Source organism: Mastigoproctus giganteus, chromosome 2 (assembly GCF_048544385.1).
Source record: "Mastigoproctus giganteus isolate SK-2022 chromosome 2, ASM4854438v1, whole genome shotgun sequence".
Classification (NCBI taxonomy): Eukaryota; Metazoa; Arthropoda; class Arachnida; order Uropygi; family Thelyphonidae; genus Mastigoproctus; species Mastigoproctus giganteus.
Genome location: NC_143576.1, coordinates 37,233,317 through 37,256,330, shown reverse-complemented (window position 1 = coordinate 37,256,330; position 23,014 = coordinate 37,233,317). Strand labels below are relative to the sequence as shown.

At 37.0% G+C, this 23,014-nt stretch overlaps 1 protein-coding gene across 1 annotated transcript in view; it reads left to right on the top strand.

Annotated features, from left to right (window-relative positions):
* LOC150089270 (spatacsin-like) overlaps window positions 1-23,014 on the top strand; it is a 445,059-nt gene that overhangs the window by 179,946 nt on the left and 242,099 nt on the right. The window contains exon 9 of the mRNA XM_090389929.1: window positions 20,530-20,665. Within this exon, the coding sequence (XP_090246055.1) occupies window positions 20,530-20,665 (136 nt within the window). The remainder of the gene's footprint in view (window positions 1-20,529; window positions 20,666-23,014) is intronic.

Here is a 23,014-nt window from a genome sequence, read left to right as displayed (position 1 = left end):
AAGGGATGGAAGTCTGTTCCACCAACCAACCACCCGCTGGCTAAAGGCAAATTTCCTCACGTCTATCCTACATCTGTCTTTCCTCAATTTGAATTTATGCCCTCTCAGCATTGAGCATGCTCAAACTATTCAAGGCTTTATACACCTCTATCAGATCACCTCGCTGGTGCCTAGTCTCCAGACACTGTAATTTGCAAAACTTAAGCCTTTCTTTGTAAGAGCACCCCTTTGTTCCATTCACTAATCTTGTTGCCCTTCTCTGTACTCGTTCCAGCATCTCTACATCCTTCTTGAAATGAGGCCTCCAGACCTGTATACAGTACTCTCGGTGTGGCCTGACCATTGCCTTATACAAGGGAATAATCACCTCCTTATCCCTGCTAGAAAAATTCTTATGTATCATTGACAATACACCATGAGCTACTCTTGCAGCCCATCTGCACTGCTCAGAAAACTTCATATCTGCCTGCACAACCACGCCCAGGTCCCTTTCATTCTCTACCACTGTCAGTGTAGTACCACAGAGTTGATACGTTGCTCTGGGGTTGCTGTTTCCCATATGTAGTACTTTACATTTGTCAATGTTAAACTTCATTTGCCACCTCTCATCCCATCTGCTCAACCTTTCCAGATCCTGTTGCAGTAGCAGAGTGTCAGTTGTGTCCTTGACAACCCTGCCAACCTTCGTATCGTCTGCATTTGTGGATTATGAAAGGGAATTTGACTCCATACAGCATAAGGCAATATTTCGGTCACTGGAAAAACAAGGCATAGATACCCCATATACAGTAAACCCCCGCTATTCGCGGGGGTTACATTCCTGAGAAATGCCGCGAATACCGAAAACACGAATACTGAGTTATGGCTCCCATAGTAATAAAGGGGGTTCCGTTCCAAAGTATGAAATGTATAAGAAAAACTAGTCTAAAATTTTGTCTATGTTTGTATTATATGTACCTTCATAATATGACTATGTACATAGACAGTACATAGTGAAATGCAAGCATATGGCATCGAAATGAAAATAAGAAACAATTTAATATTAAATGTAATATTTATTAGAAATTTCAAACAAATCTTTCACACCAGCGCCTTTGCTAGCTAAAAAACCTTATCCCGCCAGTGCTATCACCAGTTTCGCTAAAGTGTTGATAAAGAGTTTTGCCTTTTTACGAATGATGAGTGAACTTAACAGAATTTTATTTTGAGTTCGGTTTTCTATCCACAGATTTAAAGCCTTTTCCATTTTTTCTAATTTAACATCATGAGTTACAGAGAAAATTTTTGAAGCAATTAGCGCGTTTTCACAGACATTACGGTGGATTTTTTTCTTCCGATTTTTTGATTGATCGTACCGTTGACTCATTGATTTTATAATGTTTTGCCATTGAGGAGACACTTTCACCATTAGAAATTTTGTCTAATAACTCAATTTTATTCACTAATGTCATCACCTTCTTTAATATTTTCATATTTCACATTCCCTTGTTATTCGTAGCCATATTTTTGTACGTGTTAGAAAGAACTTTTCCACAATAAAGTCACTTTCTTCCGTTAACACACTCGAAAAAGTCTGTTTTATACCGCAAAACGGTAGATTTATCACTTTTATAAGCATATAAATTAAAAGGAAACGACGAAATCTTCCATAACAAGCGCATAACACGTACTGCACAAGGATTAGCGAGAAACATTCACGCTCGCGATTTTGTCACCCCTCTCCCCCCACCCACTGAGCGCTGTTTTCACCGGGAAAGATCATTTTAGCCACGCCCATGTTTTTTTATGGCAGAAAATGTTCACGGCGCTTTAAAATTCGCATTTTTTAGGTTTCATTTTATATTAAATCAGCGACCGCAAATACGCGAAACCGCGAATACAGATACCGCGAATAGCGGGGGTTTACTGTATTATGATTTTGAAGAAAATATATGAGAGTGCTACCTTCTTTATTAGACTAGACAAAGACAGTAGGAAATTTAAAATCGAGAAAGGAGTTCGACAAGGAGACACAATATCTCCAAAGCTGTTTACTGCTGCCCTTGAGGAAGCTTTCAGAAGATTAGACTGGTCGCAGAAAGGAGTCAGTGTGAACGGAGATTTGCAGATTACATTGTGGTCATAAGCCACGATCCCAAAGAATTAGAAGAAAATCTTAATCAGTTATGCACAATTAGTAAGGATTTTGGACTAAAGATGAATATGGCTAAAACAAAAGTAATGATGAACAAGTATGCCACAGAAAGGGAAATAGTGATTGAAGGAGCAGTAATTGAAAAGGTGGAGTCATATACTTATCTGGGACAAGATATTAGCTGTAATAATGAAAAATGGCTGGAAGTCAAGAGAAGAATAAATTTTGGATGGATAGCATTCAGGAAATATAGTCACATACTAAAGAGCAATATCCCAGTTTGTCTGAAACGTAAAATAATGAACCAATGTATACTCCCCACCATGACTTATGGAAGTGAAACTTGGGCACTCACCAAAAGAATGGAAGAGAAGCTGAGAACTAAACAGCAAAGAATGGAATGAATTATATTAGGAATCAGACTGTTAGATAAGAAGAGAAACACATGGATTAGGCAGCAAACTCAAGTAAAGGACATTCTTATTAAAACTAAAGAACTGAAATGGTCTTGGGCAGGACACATAGCTCGAGGACATGAAGACAGATGGACTAAGAAAATAACAGAATGGTACCCAAGAGGAGCTAGAAGAAAACCTGGAAGACAAAGGCGGAGATGGATAGATGAAATTCATGAGTTTTTGAGTAGTAAATGGATGGCCAGTGCTTAAAACAGAAGGAACTGGAAAGTTGCAGGAGAGGCCTTCATCCTGCAGTGGATTGAAAATGGCTGATGATGACAGCAAATAATGTAAAGTACACATGTATGAAGAAGAAGCAAATTCAGAAAATAAAATTTACTAAAAAAAAAAAAAGCATGAAATGCTTATTGATTAGCGTTAGTAGAGGCATACGATGCAAGAAAGCAAGCTTATGCAGCATCAGCCAAAAAAACCTCCCATTTCACTCCTCCATTCATTCCAAATGCCTGTCCAACTCAGCCTTATATTTATTTAGGCTATCAAATTCCACACCTAAAGATGGAAGTCTGTTCCACCAATCAACCACCCGATGACTAAACGCAAATTTCCGCACATCCATTCTATAATTGTCTTTCCTCAGTTTGAATCTGTGCCCCCTAAGGTTCTTAATATGAGCAAGAGGAAGAATCCCATTAGCATTCAGTTTGCTCAACCGATTCAAGGCCTTATACACCTCAATCAGATCACCTCACAGGTGCCTACTCTCCAGGTGCTGCAATTTGCCGAACTTAAGCCTTTCTTGGTAAGAGCACCCCTTTGTTCCCCTCACCAATCTTGTTGCCTTTCTTTGTACTCATTCTAGCAACTCTACATCCTTTTTAAAATGAGGTGTCCAGACCTGTATGCAGTACCAAGGTGTATCCCATAACCTGCCCTGGCAGCCTGTCTGCATTGCTCAGAAAACTTCATATCTGACTCTCTACCACCCTAAATGTATTACCACCCAGTTGGTATGTTCCTGATTTGTTATAAGTGGAGAAATTTAAGGAAATATCTGTGTTTTTTTCGAAGACGACGTAAATGTCTGGCGATTTGATAATGGTAAGGGAGGACAACACGAGTATTTGAAATGTTAGCCTTTTTTTATAACAGGATTGTTAGGGTTGTAAATTTTATCCTGGACTGCTAGGTTTGTTGAATTAATTTGACTGGATATTTCCTTGCTGTAAACTTTTCCATGAGGTATTTTAACTCAAAAGCCAAATCACCTTGGGAATGGCAAAATTTTAAAGCATTAAAGACTTGATTATAAGGAACGGATAAAGAACTTAACCATATATAAAATGGGCAATAGACTAGGTACAAAAATGTACAGGATAAAAACAAACACAGGCAAATACCTACACTTTCATTCGCATCACTCCCTTTGTATAAAAAAATCTGTTCTTTATAATCAAGTCTTTAATGCTTTAAAATATTGCCATTCGCAAGATGATTTGGCTTTTGAGTTAATATCTCACAGAAAAGTTTACAGCTGGGAAATATCCAGTCAAATTAATTCAGCAAACTATTCTAGCAGTCCAGGATAAAAATCATAACCCTAACAATCCTGTTATAAAAAAGCCTAACATTTCAAATACTCGTGTTGTCCTCTTTATGATTGTCAAATTGCCAGACGTTTATTTCAAGTCTTTGCTAACACAGATATTTCCTTAAATTTCTCCACTTATAACAAATACAAAGAAACCCACGTATACAAAACGGGAGATATTAATAATATAGTTTATCTAGTCAATTGCCAGTCAGATTGCAATGTGTGGTACGTCGGGAGCACTACCAACAAATTTGGATCATCCACTACCGCAAATACATGTGCATACTACCACGTTAATAGTTTCCGAACATGTCAAGGAAACACCGAGCTCTCTCAACACTTGCCTACTCACAACCATAACCCTTCAATTGATGCTGTAATTACCATTATTAAATTAAATTCAAGCTACAAGCCCCTTCAATACGAAACTCTCATAATAGAATGGTGCCGGCTTAACACATTTTCCGTCGACGTCCTCAACACCAAACTTCCCTTTCCTCAATTTAGAATCTCACACTCATTAAAATACCACGTATTCAGGAGAACATTTCGGGTACTTAAAGTTCACACCAATTCTCTATCCTTCATTTCCTTTGTGCCAACTGAAGATGTTTTTAACGAAAGTCCATCGTTCGCGACTACTGGCCCTGTTCTCGTTTAAATATAACTTTACAGTTTTACGTTTTAAAACTGACAACTAGCAGATGACGTGATGCACCTCTTCCTCCTCTGAGCTTAATTTTAATTTTTAACTTATGATATTAGTTTTTAATTTTTAATCTGAGACCTTCTCATACCCCCTTTTTTTTTATATTGCAACTAAACTGATCATGAGGTGAGTGCGGTTTTATTTAAGCTTTGACTAAAGTGCATATTTTCCGTCTTAAAAATACATACTTGTTTGAACAATAAAAACAAGAGAAATTAAATATATTTTTCCACTAAGTAAATTTTTCTTAATAATTTTTTATTATTTGTAATTCTTTCGTAAAATTTTTATAAAGAATTTTACGAAGAATTAGCAAAATTGCACTTAATTTGTAGTATTGCCTTCAGCGTTTTTACAGTCAGTTGTGTTTTTGTTGACGTCCACAACTTATTTACTACCGAAAAAACACTTTCCATACCATTGGTTCCCAGCAAACATAATACATATGATTTGCATTATGTTTGCTATTAAGTATAGAGGCTACATATCCACCTGGGACATTTTGAAATGCAGGGCAAACAACTGAAATCCGGGACTGTCCTGCATAATTTGGGACATCTGGTCATTTTAAACATAGTCAACAAAGAGCAGTGCCCATTGATAACCACTATTTGTCTTTTCCCGTTCAACCTTCCCTTTATCTATAGCAACAAATTGTCCTTAATGCCACATTGTTCCAATTTGTACAGCAGTCTTTTATGTTTAACAGTATCAAAATCCTTTCCTAAATATAAGTACAGCCACTCCCCGGCTTATGTAATACTCGACTTACGGAAATTTGACTTTATGTAAGTTTTTGCTGGCCAGTGCAAACTTAAAATAAAATCGTAGAAATATATTTTGCCTTCCATAGGATTAACACGTTTTTTTTTTTGGTAATTCGTTTCAAGAATTAGCTTGGAAGAAAGACCTCGGAAGTTAATTTTCGCTATATAACTAAGCCATTTATCTCTCTAAAAGGTCATTTTATAATGGAAATTGCACTACACTGTCATCGTTATCATATGTTCCGTTATAAGAATCAGTTTTGAATGCCTTTCTGATATTTTTCTAGAACACATTTCTGGAGGTCAAGACCATAAAACAATAAAAAAAATTGCATTTTCTGGTTTATTTGGCTTTTCTGTTAGCACAATTATTATAAACGGGTGGTAAACTCGATCTTATTGCATTTGTGATAACTGGAATAGTGTGGGTTTATACGTTACATTATTATGGTGAAATAGGTTTTCCCTTCACTGAAATCTTCAGTCATATAAAAAACATAAATAAATTTTCAGAATCTTCTCTTCAATCTTATTTACTTATTACAATAGTGAAGGAAAGGGACCAACGGAAAATGCAAGTGCTGGCATTGCTAGGAAATGAAGCAAAATTGATTTAGAAATGAAAATCATTAATTAAGAAGTATGAAGCAGGACAAAGTTTGTCATCTATTGCATGGAATTAGGTCTCGCTGCTTCAACAGTGAATACTATTTTAAGGGACAGTGTGCATATAAAAAAAACATGTTAAAGCATCAATGCATTTAAAATTAACAGTGATCACAAAACAGCGTTTAGGTGCTGTATCGAAGATGGAAACGCTATTAATAATATGGATGGAAAATCAGATTCAGAAGCAAGTGCCCCTGAGTCCAGTGGCCATTCAAGCAAAAGCAAGAAGTATTCATGAAGATATTAAGGATACGTATGGCAAACCCAAAGCCAAATTCATGGCAAGCAATGGGGGGGTTTAATAGTTCAAGCATCGTGCTGGTTTCCAAAACATTAAAGTATGCGGTGAAGTCGCCAGTGCCAATTCTGCAGCTGCAGAGAAATTTTGTGGTGTTTTGGAAAAAATCCCTTCTAAATCTCCACAGCCCTCAACCTCTGCAGCAGTGTACTTATTAGCTGGAGAGTTATTTTGGCAACGATGCTTGAAAGGTAAAACTTGCTGACGTTATGTCTGTCTCCTCTCTTTTTTGTAATTTTGTATGCTTTTGTAATTTTTCCTGCTCATGATATAAAAAATTGAATAATTCTATATACATGTTCATCGATCATTTCTTTTTTGCTTCAATCAAATTCAGTGCACATTTACAAGTTACACAATGATGCATAAGCATTTAGGGAAATTCCAACTCAAATATCCAATCAGATTGATGAGATGAGATTGCCCCTTAACAAATCCATGCCGTGACTGCAGTATAATTGCATTCCTGTCTAGATGATCGTTCTTTACTTCTTTTACCAGTGACTCCATTATATTTTCCTGGGAAGAGTCATTAAGCTAACGGTTCTATAATTATTCATGTCACCTTTTGATCGCCCTTTGTGAATTGGGGCTACATTTACATCATGCTCATATATCCAGTCCATAGGGACATTCCCTGAATCCAAGACTGCTCTGATAATTATGGGTTTTCTTACCTGCTTAGCTACATGTGATACAAACTTTTAATTTAAAATCTTTACGTTTTATCTTCTATTGGTATCTTTACTGTGATCTTAAATCTTCTGGCCATTCCCCATATAAACTTTTTAAAACCTTATAAACTTTATAATAACCTTATGAACTTCATTGGAATTTCATCAATACCAAGTGCCTTATTTCCAATAATTCTGCAGTTATTTCTTGGTCTGCTGTGACTGGTTTGATCTGTTGTTTCTACATTATCGAAATTGTCTTATTTCTGCTGCTCATTTCACCAGATAACCCATATATCCCTCATGATACTTCAAATCAGCAGCACTTCCCTTAGAGAAGAGGGCCACTCATTCATTCAGTACCAAAAAATCTTCATCCTGCTATGGATTGAAAATGGCTGATGATGATGACCACCATTCAGACAGTACTGTTTCAAAGTTATGTGGCTTCTTATCAGTTGACAACCAAGTTGTGACTTATTTACGCAATATGAAGATACCAGCAGGTGTGCGTCTTACACTAATAATATTTAAGGGAAGAATGCCTCACACTACGTCAAATTCAAACTGTGACATTAGTTAGTGCATTTGCATCATTACTACATAGTTGAGTTTTTTAGAAAAGCTAATGTTTGTACATTGGCATCCTTATTGTAACATCTCATGTTGTGAAATACTTCAACAAAATATAAGATGGCTACTGCTTCACAACAGTAGTCTTTAATGGGTAGTGTTATTTATTTGAAGTATAAGGAGGGAAACTCATTGTGAAGGATTTCACAGTATGAGATGTTACAATAATAATACCAATTTTCAAACTTTGGTTTGTTTAAAAAATTCAAATATGTAGTAATGATGCAAATGCACTAACTAAAGTCATAGTTTGAATTTTATATAGTTTGTCTACCCTAAAATATTTCAGTCTAATATGTATTTACTTAAATATTTATATAAAAATATTTTCACTTTTTTTTTTTTTTTTTTTTTTTTTTTGCCAATTTTCTTGAATTAATAATTGAGACAACTTTTTGAGTGACCTTCATAAATTTGTTATATTAATAAAAGAGCCTGTTATGTCTAGTTCCATAACTCATATGATGCTTAGAGACCCAAAAATGTACATGTCAACTAAGGGAATCCTAGGGTTGAGCATATGGGCATTACTCTCTTTCTTTTGTTTTTTTTTTTAATACATTCTTTCTATGGGATATTACAATATCTGATTGAGATCCATAAGAGGGTACCATTATTATTTGATATGTTGAAAGTATGACAGTAAACAGATTATACTTAATTTCATCAGGCCTGTTATTTCATACCTCACACGAGAACGGTGGTGTAGCAAGGGAGGTGGCGGCATCGCGGTCCGCCACGTGTGCCAGCCAGAAAGGGGTACCATCACTTGCAAATACAAGAAGGAAAGTATTAAGTTTAACAAAATAATTTCAACTTATACGAAGTATACAGGCAAGCCTTTGTATTTCCTGAAAACTCATTTTTCATTTTGATTTCTACTTATTTTACATTTTACAGGTATTTTCCATTTTTAATGAACTTCTTTATAATGGTCCCAGCATATAAGTACAAAACAAAGCAAAATCGATCCAGCAGATTTCAACAGAGAAAAGCAAAAAAAGCAAGAGGAGAAGTTATTCAAGCAAAATAATAGTAATCGTGGCATTTGATTCAAGAAAGCAAGCATATGAGCTTATGTAGCATCAGCCAAAAAAAAAAAAAAAAAAAAACATTCACACAACCAGTCCCTCTAAATGTTTGTCCAGTTCCTCCTTAAATTTATTTAACCTATCAACTTCCACAACTAAAGATGGAAGTGTGTTCCACCAATCAACCACCCAATGGCTAAAGGCAAACTTCCTCACATCTATTCTACAACAGTCTTTCCTCAATTTGGATTTATGCCCCTTAGGTTCATAATCTGAACAAGTGGAAGAATCCCATCAGAATTCAGCATGCTCAACCCCTTCAAGGCCTTATACACTTCAGTCAGATCACCTCGCAGGTGCCTAGTCTCCAACTGCTGCAGTTTGCAGAACTTAAGCCTCTCTTGGTAAGAGGATCAATTCATTCCCCTCACCAATCTTTTTGCCCTTCTCTTTACATACCCAAGCAAATCTACATCCTTCCTAAAACGAGGCCTCCAGACCTATACGCAGTACTCGAGGCATTGCCTGACCAGTGCCTTATATAGAGGGACAATCACCTCCTTTACCCTACTAGCAAAATTCCTGTATATCATTGACAAAACCCCATGACCTGCCCTGGAAGCCTATCTGCATTGCTCAGAAAACTTCATATCTGACTGCACAATTACTCCCGGGTCTTTGCGCCTCCGTAGCCAGGTGGGAAGGAGCAGCAGTGCGTAGCACACGCTTATTGATTAGACCGGGGTTCAAGCCCGTCACTACCAAATACGGAGGATGCGGAAAGGTCAGGGAATGACCACAGCACCGGAGCAATATGGCCTTAGTTGCTAATGCTCCTAAAAACCAAACAACAACAACAACCCGGGTCTTTTTCATTTTCTACCACCTTAAGTGTAGTACCGCACAGTTGGTACGTTCCTCTGGGGTTTCCTTCTACCCATATGGAGTACTTTGCATTTGTCAAGGTTAAACTTCAGTTGCCACTTCTCAGCCCATCTTCCCAAATTTTCCTAGATCCTGTTGCAGTAGCACACTGCCATTACTGTCATTAACAACCCTGCCGACCTTTGTATCATCTGCAAACTTCGACACTAAACCTGATATACCTTCATCAATATCATTGATAAATATACAAGACAACAGTGGACCCAACACCGAACCCTGTGGGACTCCACTAATAACATTAGTCCACGAAGAGCAGCACCGATTGAATGTCTGAATCTTTGTTGAAGTATGTTACATCTTCACCATCTAGTCAGTAGGTGTTCAGCATGATAAATCAGAAGACTAAGTACAAGAGTCATCTTCTCAAGAGGAGCTAATGTAGAAAGTTTTTCATCCACTAGTGGAGAAGACTCTAGTGAAAATACACGAGCAGAGAGAAGATTCTGAAAAGGAAGAGGAAATATAAATTTTAAAAATATTACATCACTTTTTATCCTATACCAGTATCAGATAACTTGAGAATTCATTTTATTAAGAAAGGCAGTGAATATTTTCAAAATAATGACGGACCTTTTGACACTGTTGAAAGAGCACGAGAAAAAATTAAAGGGAAATGTCAACAGCTAACAACTTCCTGGTTTTATAAGACACTTCCAAATGGAGAAAAAAATTTAAGAACATGGATGGTTTATTCACCATCATCAGGAAATTTATTTTGTTTTTGCTGCAAACTATTTTCATTGGAGAATAAAGAAATGGAAACATCCCAAAGGTTTCTGACCATGAAAACAGTGAATAGTATCTCTCTCATGCTTGGAGAAGTGGAAAACCTTAAGTGCAGGGTTGAAGTTCCAGCAAACTATTGAACACATACATCAGACCGTACTTGATAAAGAAAGAAAGAAATATAGAGATGTTTACATTGGCTTTTAGATGTAATCTTATTTCTGGCTTGTCGGAATCTTCCTTTTCGTGGATATAATGAATCTATATTTTCTACAAATAAAGGAAATTTTAGATAAATGGTAGAATTGCTATCAAAATATGACCATGTTTTGAAAAGACATATTTTAAGAATTGAACATTCATCTGAATAGAAAGACCCTTCATATTTATTGCTAGAGATTCAAAATGAGTTTATTAAACAGCCAGGCCTCTCATAACGCGAGTTCGATTAACGCAATTTTCAGTTAACGTTGTTTGAAAAATTATACCACTTTTCACTTTACACAATGTAAATTTCCAGTTAACACAAAATTTCCAGAAATCTTTTGTACTGCAGAGAACCTCAAACAAAAGGTTTGAGGTTTTCTGCGATATTTATTTCGCCAGGGCCCAGAGAAGATTGCTGTCTTCTATTGGAAATTGACTGATGAAAAGAGAAAGTCAACACTATTCAAATATTTCCACAACGGTCATTTCTTCATTGTGTATTTTAGGTCAGAGGTTCCCAAGCTTTCTCGGTTCACGGCGCCCTTAGTGTCTTAGTAATTTTTTCAAGACGCACCCAGACCAAAAGAAATACCTAACAGTTCCGTTTAGTAGTTAGGTCCAAACAACTTAATAAGAAATACTGAAACTGTGAACTACCTCGAGCTAGTAGTTCGCACGGTGTCCGACAGATGTCAAGTATTGCTGTGTTTCCCTCAAAAATTTAAAATATTCCATGGTGCGCAGTTTGAGAACCGCTGTATTATGCAATAAACATTTAATTCCATAATTATTTTCATTATCTTTTACATTGTATACAGTTAAAAAGTTATTTAAAAGGTATTTTTAAAATTCTTTATGGACATTCCACAAGGTCAAGGACCAATTATAATTTTTCCTATTGATTATTATATTCGATTAATGCATTTCCGTTTTGCACAATGCACTTGCGGGACGAATTAATCAGGTTAATCAAGGCCAGCCTGTATTGCATATTTCAAAGCTGACCGAACGTTTTGATGAATTTAGTCATGAAGAAATTGTATTAGAAATTGACCAACTAAGACATCATTTACAAGCTGTAAAAATAACTGTTGAGGAAGCAAAACAGTGGACAGCTTTGCACTTTGTAGAGTTTATAAAGTGGGATTTTTCGGAATCTCTCCCAAATTTATTATTATGTTTAAGGTTCTTTTTAACAGTAAGTGTGTCTAAATCTTCTACGAAAGAAGCTTTTCCAAATTACTTCTGCTCATCAGTGTATCAGACTAGATTATCAAATCTAGTATTATCTATTGAAAATGAATATGCCAGTAAAATTTATTTTGATGAAATCATCGATAAATTTGCCGAAATAAAGACACGAAAATGGAAATTATAAATCTCTTCTGTTGTTGATTTTCACATTTTGTTTTTCTTTTTGTTATTATAATAAAAACTGTATAATATCGGTGTAGATACACCATAGATAACTCTTAAGAAACTACAATGGTAGTGTAGGAGACATTATTTGCCTCCCACACTCATATTGTGTGAAGGAAGGGCACAATATGTATCTCATATTGTGCCCTTCCTTCACAACGAGTTGCCATGGTATTGCACTACCTAGAAAAAATAACTAAGTAACGCTTCACTAATAGAGAAGACTATTGTTACTTATTCTCAGTGAGTACCACCACCCAGGCGGCACTGTTTGAAATATGGTATGGGATAAAGATCTCTGTTATCCTCATACTATCCCTATTAGACTTAGGAAAGCAAAAAAGATGTAGGAAGGTGATAGTAGGAGTGGTAGAGGAAGGAATGCCATAGAAGGAAGAAAGGGACAGGTACTCCTTCAACTCATACTACTCAAAAACTCATAAATTCCTTGAATAGGCAACGCTTCCCTAGTAGAGAAGATTGTTGTTACCTATTCTCGGAAACTCTGTGAATATCAGGCTCCCCATGGCGGCACTGTTTCAAGGCTAGTTGACCTCTCATTGGTGGGTGGGCAGGTACCCTGGTATTGCAGAATGACAACCCAATCACACAATATGAGAGATGCTGAAAGGTTTATATGATAATATCTAAAAATAACTAAATGCATAAGGCATAATACGTTAAGAGTAAGAGTTTAATATCTATATAATATCGGTGTAGATAGACCATAGATAACTCTTAAGAAACTACGATGATAGTGTGGGAGGCATCATTTGCTCTGTATCTCATATCTCATATTGTGCTCTTCCTTCACAATGAGTTGCCATGCACTACCTCGAATAAGTAACACTTCACTATTCGAGGTAGTGCAATACCGTGGAAACTCATTGTGAAGAAAGAGCACATGGTATATGATGTGGTTACAAAGGAACTGGATGCAAAAAATAATTTTAATATTATATACTTGGATTTCAGGAAAGCTTTAGACACCGTTGTGCCTGGAAGACTACTGTACAAATTGGAGCAGAATGGTATTAGGGGTAAGTTGCTACAATGGATAAAAGGATGGTTGAGTGGAAGAAGAAGACAGAGGGTGGTAATCAGTGGGTGCTGCTCTTCATGGATTAAGGTTATTAGTGGAGTCCCACAGGGTTCGGTGTTGGGTCCACTGTTGGTTTGTATATTTATCAATCATATTGATGAATGTATATCAGGCTTAGTGTCAAAGTTTGCAGATGATAAGTTTAACATTGACAAATGCAAAGTGCTGCATATGGGTAGAAGTAACCCCAGAGAAATGTACCAACTGTGTGGTACTACACTCAAGGTGGTAGAAAACGAAAAAGACCTGGGAGTAATTGTGCAGTCAGATATGAAGTTTTCTGAGCAATGCAGACAGGCTGCCAGGGCAGGTCATGGGGTTTTGTCAATGATATACAGGAATTTTGCTAGCAGGGAATAGGAGGTGATTTCCCCTCTGTATAAGGCAATGATCAGGCCACGCCTTGCATACTGCATACAGGTCTGGAGGCCTCATTTTAGGAGGGATGTAGATTTGCTTGAGCGTGTACAGAGAAGGGCAACAAAGTTGGTGAGGGGAATGAAGGGATCCTCTTACCAAGAGAGGCTTAAGTTCTACAAATTTCAGCGGCTGGAGACTAAGCACCTATGATGTAATCTGATTGAGGTGTATAAGGCCTTGAATGGGTTGAGCACGCTGAATTTTGATGGGATTCTTCCACTTGTTCAGATTACGAACCTAAGGGGGCATAAATTCAAATTGAGGAAAGACAGATGTAGAGCAGCTCTGTGGAAATTTGCCTTTAGCCAGCAGGTGGTTAATTGCTGGAACAAACTTCCGTCTGTTGTTGTGGAAGTTGATAGGTTAAATAAATTTAAGTAGGAACTGGACAAACGTTTATAGGAATTGTTGTGTAATTTTTTTTTTTTTTTTGGCTAATGCTGCATAAACTTATACACTTGCTTTCTTGTATCACATGCCACCACTACTACTACAATATGAGATACAGAGCACATGATGTCTCCCACACTACCATCATAGTTTCTTAAGAGTTATGTATGGGGTATCTACACCGATATTAAGATCTTACTCTTAATGTATTATGCCTTGTGCATTTAGTTATTTTTAAATATTATCATATAAACCTTTTGGCATCTCTCATATTGTGTGATTATCTTCACAACTGGGTTGTCAAACCGCAATACCAGAGTACCTGCCCGCCCACTGATGGTAGGCCAATAGCTTTGAAACGGAACCGTCAGGGGGAGCCTGATATTCACGCAGTTTTCGAGAATAGGTAACAACAGTCTTCTCTACTATGGAAGCATTGCCTATTCGAGGAATTTATGAGTTTTTGAGTGGTGTGAGTTGAAGGAGTTACTGTCCCTTTCATTCTTCTACACCGTTTCTTTTCTTCTTCCACTCCTACTTTAACTTTTCCCTCTACTTTTTACTTTTCTAAGTCTAATAGGGACAAGTGGATAGCAGAGTTATTATCCCACATACATACAAATAGATTTGAAAACTATTCCCTCTGGGTGGTGGTACTCACTGAGAATAAGTAACAATAGTCTTCTCTATTATTAATTATTTATTCGAGGTAGTGCAATACCAATTCAACTCTTTGTGAAGGAAGAGCACAATATGAGATACAATGCAAATGATGCTTCCCACACTACCATTGTAGTTTCTTAAGAGTTATCTATGGTGTAGCTACACCGATATTATATAGATATTAAACTCTTACTCTTAACATATTATGCCTTGTGCATTTAGTTATTTTTAAAAATTAAATGCAGTCAGTCCTCGTATAGCACAATAGTTGTGTTCCTAGAAACCCTCGTGCAATGCAAAATCTTTTAGCATCTAAACAACAATATAAACAACAGACCCTATGGGAAAAATAGGGTTAGATTCCGACCACCCAAGATTGAACACACATTTGTAACCAAAACATTACCAAACACAATAAATAATCGTAATAAAATATTTACGTATTTTATTATGACTATTACGTAATAAAATATTGCTAATGCTTTTGCTTCTATCATAAGCAAACTTGTTTTTTGTTTGATTTTCTATCCAAACAGATGACAGCCGTTCCATCGCTTCCAATTCTTAGTGTCTTGATCTAATGGATTTTAATTACACTTTGAGTTGTTCCTGCTATGAAAGTTGTTTTTATTTTCTCTGCATTCTTTCTAATTCTCAGCATTGTCTCGTTTAGGCCTATAGCACGTGCAATATCACATGGCCTTTCATTTCACTCAAAGCATTTCACAATTTCATATTTTTTCTCTATCGACAGAGGCGGACTGGCCATAAGCCTTACCTGGGAAATCCCGGTTGGCTGGAGGCCGGTGTGATTTTGGCCATAAACCATACTGTGAGGCCACTACAGATTTTCCCGGGTAAGAATTTTTGATCCAGTCTGCCTCTGTTTATAGATATTGCTTTTCTTTTTCTCTCTGAATGTAATCTCAGGAAGCTTCCTTTTCACACCTTTTAAGTATTTTACTCATTTTTAGGGAATAAAGCCCAATTACAAAATGAGGAGGCACGCTTGATACACCTAAACAAAGCTCCGTACATGTAGCAATTGAATAAACAACACCGTAAAGGCAGAGATACACTATTAACAGCTCACATTTTACTGAAGCACATGGCACCTCCGTAGCCAGGTGGGCAGGAGCAGCAGTGCATAGCACATGCTTTTTTATTAGACCGGGGTTCGAGCCAGTGAGCTACCAAATACAGAGGATGCAGAAAGGTCAGAGAATGACCACCGCATGTCCCTGGAGCAATATGGCCTTAGTTGCTAATGCTCCTAAAAACCAAATAACAACAACAACTAAAGCACATTTCTGGGGGTCACTACCATAAAACAATATAAACAATTTCCAGTTGTGTTTCTGCTAGTGAAATCTGCCAGTGAAATTATAAACTGGTAATAAACTCGATCTAATGTAATTTGCGACAATACTAATAGCTGGAATTGTGTGGGTTTTTACCTTATTATGGTGAAATGTGTTTCCCCTTCACTGATATAAAAAAACATAAATACGTTTTCAGAATTTTCTCTTCATTCATACCGTGTTGCGTTCAGTTGGGATGATTCCGCGTTCGACTGCCATTTCTTGTAAACACAAAGGCGAATCATGCATAAGCGAATTCGGTTCGTGTTATATACGATATCGTTCCCCTATTTATAAATCATGTATGATCGAATTCGTGCTTGAATCCGCTTCACTTCGACTATAAATCAAGCAACTCCTACACACAAAATTTGGAAAACAATCAGAAAAATGAGTGGCAAATATAAAATGACACCTCTACCCATCATGGAATGGAAAGGACAGAATGTAAATTATCCTGCTGGAATTGCCAATATACTAGGTGTAGCCTTTGCCAAAACATCAGCAACAGAACATCAGCACCGACCTTCAGAAGATTGAAAACAAGTTTAGAAAAACAAAAGTTAAACTTCTCTTCAAAAGGAGATGAACAATACAACTTACCTTTTACCATCCACGAATTACATAGAGCCTTGCCAACATCTAGACACAGTGCTGTAGGACCAGATAATACTCATTATTCCATGTTACAGAAACTAAGTACCAAATCATTACAGTCACTTCTTAATCTATTCAATAGACTCTTCCTGGAAGATAAATTCCCTAATCAATGGCATCATGGTACGGTCTTTGCCTTCCCAAAACCAGGTAAAGACCCTACAAATCCCACTCATTATAGACCAATCGCCTTGACCAGTTGCATTTGCAAAATTCTCGAAAAGATGGTGAACCGCCGACTGATCTGGTACCTTGAAAATTTTCTATCTGCTACATTCTGCACAATTCGGTGTTCGACAAAACAGATCTACACTAGATATACTAGTCAGACTAGAGAACTCCATTCGGAATGCGTTCCTCAGATTGGAACATCATGTGTTAGTCCATGGCGAATTACATCGCCATGGACTTCGGGGTCACCTCCCGATTTTCATACAGAATTTCCTATGCAAGCGTACATTCCAGGTTCGATTTAAAACCTCACTGTCCCAAGTATTTTCACAAGAAGGAGTTCCTCAAGGCTCTGTACTCGGTGCTTCACTTTTTATAATTTCAATAAACACCATTGCCGGACAACTTCCAAACACTATTGATAAAGCACTGTTTGTAGACAACCTTAGTATTTGGTGTCATGCAAAAAACATGAATACTGTTGAGAAACAGTTGCAAGGGGCAATAACTAAGATCTGTTCGTGGGCTCAGACTAATGGATTTCAACTTTGTCCGCAAAAAACATTTTGCATCCATTTTTGCTGCCAACGCAAACTTCACCCCAATCCAGAGCTACAACTGAATCGCCAACCAATAAGCAGTTCATCCCAGCATACGGTTCTTAGGAATCACTTTAGACCATAAACTTGCTTTCCTTGAGCATATCAAAAGACTAAGAACATCATGTCAACAAAAATTAAATATCATCTGGGTTCTCTCTGCATCTAAGTGGGGGAGCGATCACCTTACTTTATTATGGTTATATAGAGCATTAATAAGATCGACACTTGACTACGGAGCACCAGTGTATAGTTCAGCAAGACCTAGTGCCCTTCGTTGGCTTGACCCTATCCATCATAGTGGAATAGTCGTTGCTTTAGGAGCATGTCTCCAATACATAGCTTATATGCTGAAGCACACGAATGCCCTCTCTCGATCAGGCGACAACAACTGATACTACATTATGCCTATAAAATTAGATCTATGCCAGAACACCCAAATTGGCAGATACTTTTCACATCATAGCACAGCAGGTTATACCAAAACCACCCTAATGCTAACCATCCTTTGGGTATGAGAATAAAACACCTTTTAGAAGAACTAAATTTAACCTTAGACAATGTGGCACATAGCCTCCCATCCTCTCTTGCTCCTTGGAATATCACTCCACCATCATGTGACTTACATCTACATAAATGGAATAAATCTACATTGCATAGAGAAAACTTCATGCAACTATACCATGCAGTAGTGGACCAGTTTTCCTGCTATTCTGTAGTACATACTGATGGGTCAAAGAATGATGTCCACGTTGGAATCGCCGCAGTTTTTCCAAACATCACATTAGCTTATCAGTTGTCACGTGAGTTCAGTATATTTTCTGCCGAACTAATAGCAATTCAGGTTGCACTGAATCATATTGAGTCCTCTGATATTAACAACAGCATAATTTTCACATATTCTTTAAGTGCACTTCAAGCACTAAAAAACATCATGAACATCACGCACTCAGTCGTGAAAGGAATAGTCAGCTCTTTACATACCTAATCAGAACTTGGGAAAAACATACACTTCTGCTGGGTCCCAAGACATTGCCAATTCCTGGAAATGAACTAGCGGACAATGCTGCCGAATTAGCTCACCTACCACCCGAGAACAAGTGGAAAGTGCCTCATCAAAACTATCGACCAATAATCCAGGAAAAATGCATGTTCCAATGGCAGTTATCATGGGAAAATCAACTTAACAATAAGCTTCGAAGTATCAAGCCAAACCTTGAGCGATGGCCTTCTAGCTTCAGTTCAATCCGACATCAGGAGGTAATATTGGCTCGTCTGCGAATAAGTCACACAAATATCACTTATGGTTATCTTTTAAGAGGAGAGATACCCCCTCAATGTCATCACTGTAATACAATGCTCTCAGTGAAACACATTCTGGTTGAATGCACAAAATATACAAGAGAACGCCACAATCTTTGCACTCCAGCCATAACAGAAGATCCTCCTACACTTACTTCACTTTTAAATAATGAAACAAATGTGTCAAGCATTTATAACTTTCTCAAGATGATTAAAGTATATCACCTCCTTTAGTTAGTTAAAAAATTACTTTCTGGTTCCTTTTTTTCCATTTTCTCTATTTGAGAAGAAATGGCATGTGTACTTACCATATGTATGGCACACTATGGCCATAGTTGCTGATGCACCCAATAAATCCCAAAACAAACAATTGAATTTGTGTAGTGTAAACTCGTGTTATACTAAGACTGACTGTACTGTGTAACACTATACTTTATTCACTGAATTTTTAATGTTCCTTAGTTTTCTGTGATTTCCTAAAATCACTGAAGTTTTAAAACTTTTTTTTTTTTTTTTTTTTTTTTTTTTTCAAGTTGATAACCTTATTTAGGAGGTGACACCTGAAGGATTTTTCCCCAGATGCAAAAGACCGTAGTTACACCACTGCACGAGAAAAAAGTTTAAAATCTAATTACTGGAAAATTTTGCAGTATTTATTAATGTCATTGTTATAACTGAAAGAGAGCACCATTGTGACTAATGAAATGACTTGAAAGGAACATGACAGGCAAAACCAGGCCCCCTAGCTAGCAAATAAATAAAATTAAATCGTCTTCAACCTTTAACTGATTGCACTGTCATGCTCAGATCCCTAGGTTCATTTGAATTATTTATTGATACTGGACCTGAGAAAGCTCCAACTGACTTCTGTAGTTTAGCACTCTCTTGGGTGGGTGGGGGAGATCCTTTTATAGAACAGAACTACGGAAAGAAATCTTCTTGGTGTTGCTAATATTGTGCAGTCAATTTAGTAAACTAATTGATTTCATATATGTTGATACTATTTCATCATCACCCACTAAATATTTTTATCAGCAATTTTTTTCATCATTACTGAGCAAACACAATTGTTTTGTAATTAACAAGGGCATGATGTTATAATAACAATGCCTAATCTACAAACTTCAGTTTTTCTTAAAATTCAACTATGTAGTAATGATGATGCAGTTGCACTAAACAGTGTCATAGTTTGAGGCTCTCTGATCTAAAATTTTATTGGTGTATGACATTGTGAGCTGACTGCCTAACTCAAAAATATATTTCCTAGCATTGTCAGTAATGCTCAACAATGTATATCACTCAAATCATAAAGAATGTTAATGTGGCATTATTAAAAAAATATGCAGCCATTGAACCTGTGGTTAGCAGGGAAGGGTCTCCTACAAGTACAGATTTTGTGTCTCTGTCTTATCTCTTATCTTTGTTCTCACATTGTGAAAAGGTTAAGCTCTCCTGCCTTAAGATTCTAGGCTAAAAATTAGATCAGAATTAGAAGTCCTGTTTCTTAGGAAATAAATATTCAATTCATTAATCTAATGTTAAAACTATATTTTATGAAAGTTTTAGAATAGCTGCTATTAATTCGTTAATAAGGAAAATAAGCTGAAGTTTTTTTGGTTTTATTTTTTGTTATTGTTAGACGTGTACAAAACTTGCAAGAGGAGAAATTATTCCAGATGATCTTGAACCAAAAGTTATGAGGTGCTCCACTCCTTGTTCTCCACTGAGGTACGAAAGATCCCTTAAGTACTGCACTTCAAGCAAGAACTCTCCAGGTATTGAAGCAGCTTATGGAGATTTAGAATTCACCACCTTCAGTATGAAAAAAGTATAAAATATTCATAGTGCTTTTCTTTTAACCAAGGTTCTTACTCCAAAAATATAATAACTTATATATAATAATATGGAGCATTCTGTTTGGATAAAGCATTGTGAAAAGAAAGCTGTGTAAATAGTATCATGTTGACCTGTTACTTGACTTCATCTATAACTCCTTTGACTACTTATCTGTACTTGACTTCATCTGTAACTCATTTGACTACTTATCTGTAACTTGAGACAAAGAAGATGAGAGTTATGCAATGTTCTTTGCAGAACACCAAGTCACAGTATGGTGGGTTCGTCACTTGTCATTCATTTCAAGTCCCATTATAAAGGAGAGGAATTTTTGAAGGTCTCTTAAGTTGGGACTGTAGTCAGCCAATCTCAGGCAGAAAGGGGTTACGGTTTTTCAGTCTGCACAATGTGCAGATTGGCTTGTGAATAGAAAAGTGCATGCTCTCTCTCTCTCTCTCTCTCTCTCTCTCTCTCTCTCTCTCTCTCTCTCTCTCTCTCTCTCTCTCTCTCTCTCTCTCTCTCTCTCTCTCACACACACACACACACACACACACACACACATAGACATAATACACAATGGCTCAATATTAGCATATTGGTATTACAGATTTTAGGTATATCGTTAAACATTCTCTGTGACAATATAGTGTTTTCTCCACTTGGCTCTCCATTGGAGAGGTTGGAGTTTGATTCCCATATGACTGGAGGAATTTCTAAAGTCATCTTCAATTGAGGCTGTAGTTAACTGATCTCAGTTAGAGGAAGTAAAGTTTGTCTCCATGAGTTACTCTCAATTTTTCAGCCTGTGAATACAGTTCTTGAAACATAAGGCCTAAGTTATTGATGAACCACCACAACAACAACAACAACAACAACAACAGCAGTATTGGTACTGATTGATGTGTCAGCCTGACAAGATTTAGTAATTTGGATACAACATTTAACAGCAGCCCTAGGAAGAACTTGAGACAACTATCTGTGGTTTCTGTGCCATGCTTGATATGCCAATAATTTAACATATACTCCTATCTTATAGCCAGCAGATGTACCAAATGTATTCACCTGTTGTTGAATGTTGTTGGACAACCTTTTAAGCAAATTGCTGGTCACAGATGAGGCAACATTTTCCATCTGGAGTGGGTGGACACTCACAATGTTATCCTATGGGAAACTGAAATATTCTGTGTTGCCTGTGACATACCAATTGTGTAGTACCACACTCGGTGTAGTCGAGAATGAAAAGATCTAGGAATAATATTCAGTCAGATATGAAGTTCTCTGAACAGAATGTCAGTGATATACAGAATTTTGCTGGTATGGATATAGAAGTGATTATCCTATTTTATAAGACAATGGCTAAGCTACATCTTGAGTACTGAATGGAGGTCTGGAAGTCCCATTTGCAGAAGGCTGTTGATATGTTGGAATGCATGCAGAGATGAAAGCAAGATTAGTGAGGGGAAAAATTGCAGTATCTGGAGACTAGGCATATAATTGTTTGAGCTTTATTAATCTTATTAAATTTCATTGTCAATTGAATTGTACTTTTTTTAAGTACAATTCAATTGACAAATAAAGCGACCTAGTTATTACAAACGTAACATCAAAAATTAATACATATAAGTTGAGAGGGGATAAGAAAGTCATATAACATAACTCGGAGATAATATTCAATACCGAAATACATATATATAGTGTTATAACTGCATTGGGATATAGGTTTAGGGTTATATTTTGTATTGGAATTTTATTGAACTTGAATAGAAATCATGACTCAGACCAGAGCAGCAAAGCAAAAGGCTCAAACTAGTGGAAGTGCTATGGCTCAGGGAAGAACTAAAGGGGGGGGGACGGTTGTACTCCGAATCACAGTCTATTGAAATGCTTGTTTGATGTTTGTGGACAATCAGGAATGGGACATGATATTGCCAAGGGGAATGTCTTTGTGTGTGTGCATGATGTAAGGAGTGGAGGAAATCAGGCTCCAACTTGGCATGGGCTAATATGAGAGCTTGAAGGACAGGGTGGATGCCCTCGAAGAATTTAAATTGAGGGGCCCATCAAGCTCTCAGCTGCCCACATCAATGCCAAAGCTTACACTTGAACATCACGCAACACAGCGGCAATCCCCAAGGCAGAATGCGCTGGTCCCAAAGGAACTAGTTGTTGTAGGTGACTCTATTGTCAGGGAAATGGGGAACATATTGTGCAAAATGGATAGATGGAACAGGACCAGGGTATGTCTGCCAGGGGCAAAGGTTGATGCCGTAGGGCAGATATCATCCTTT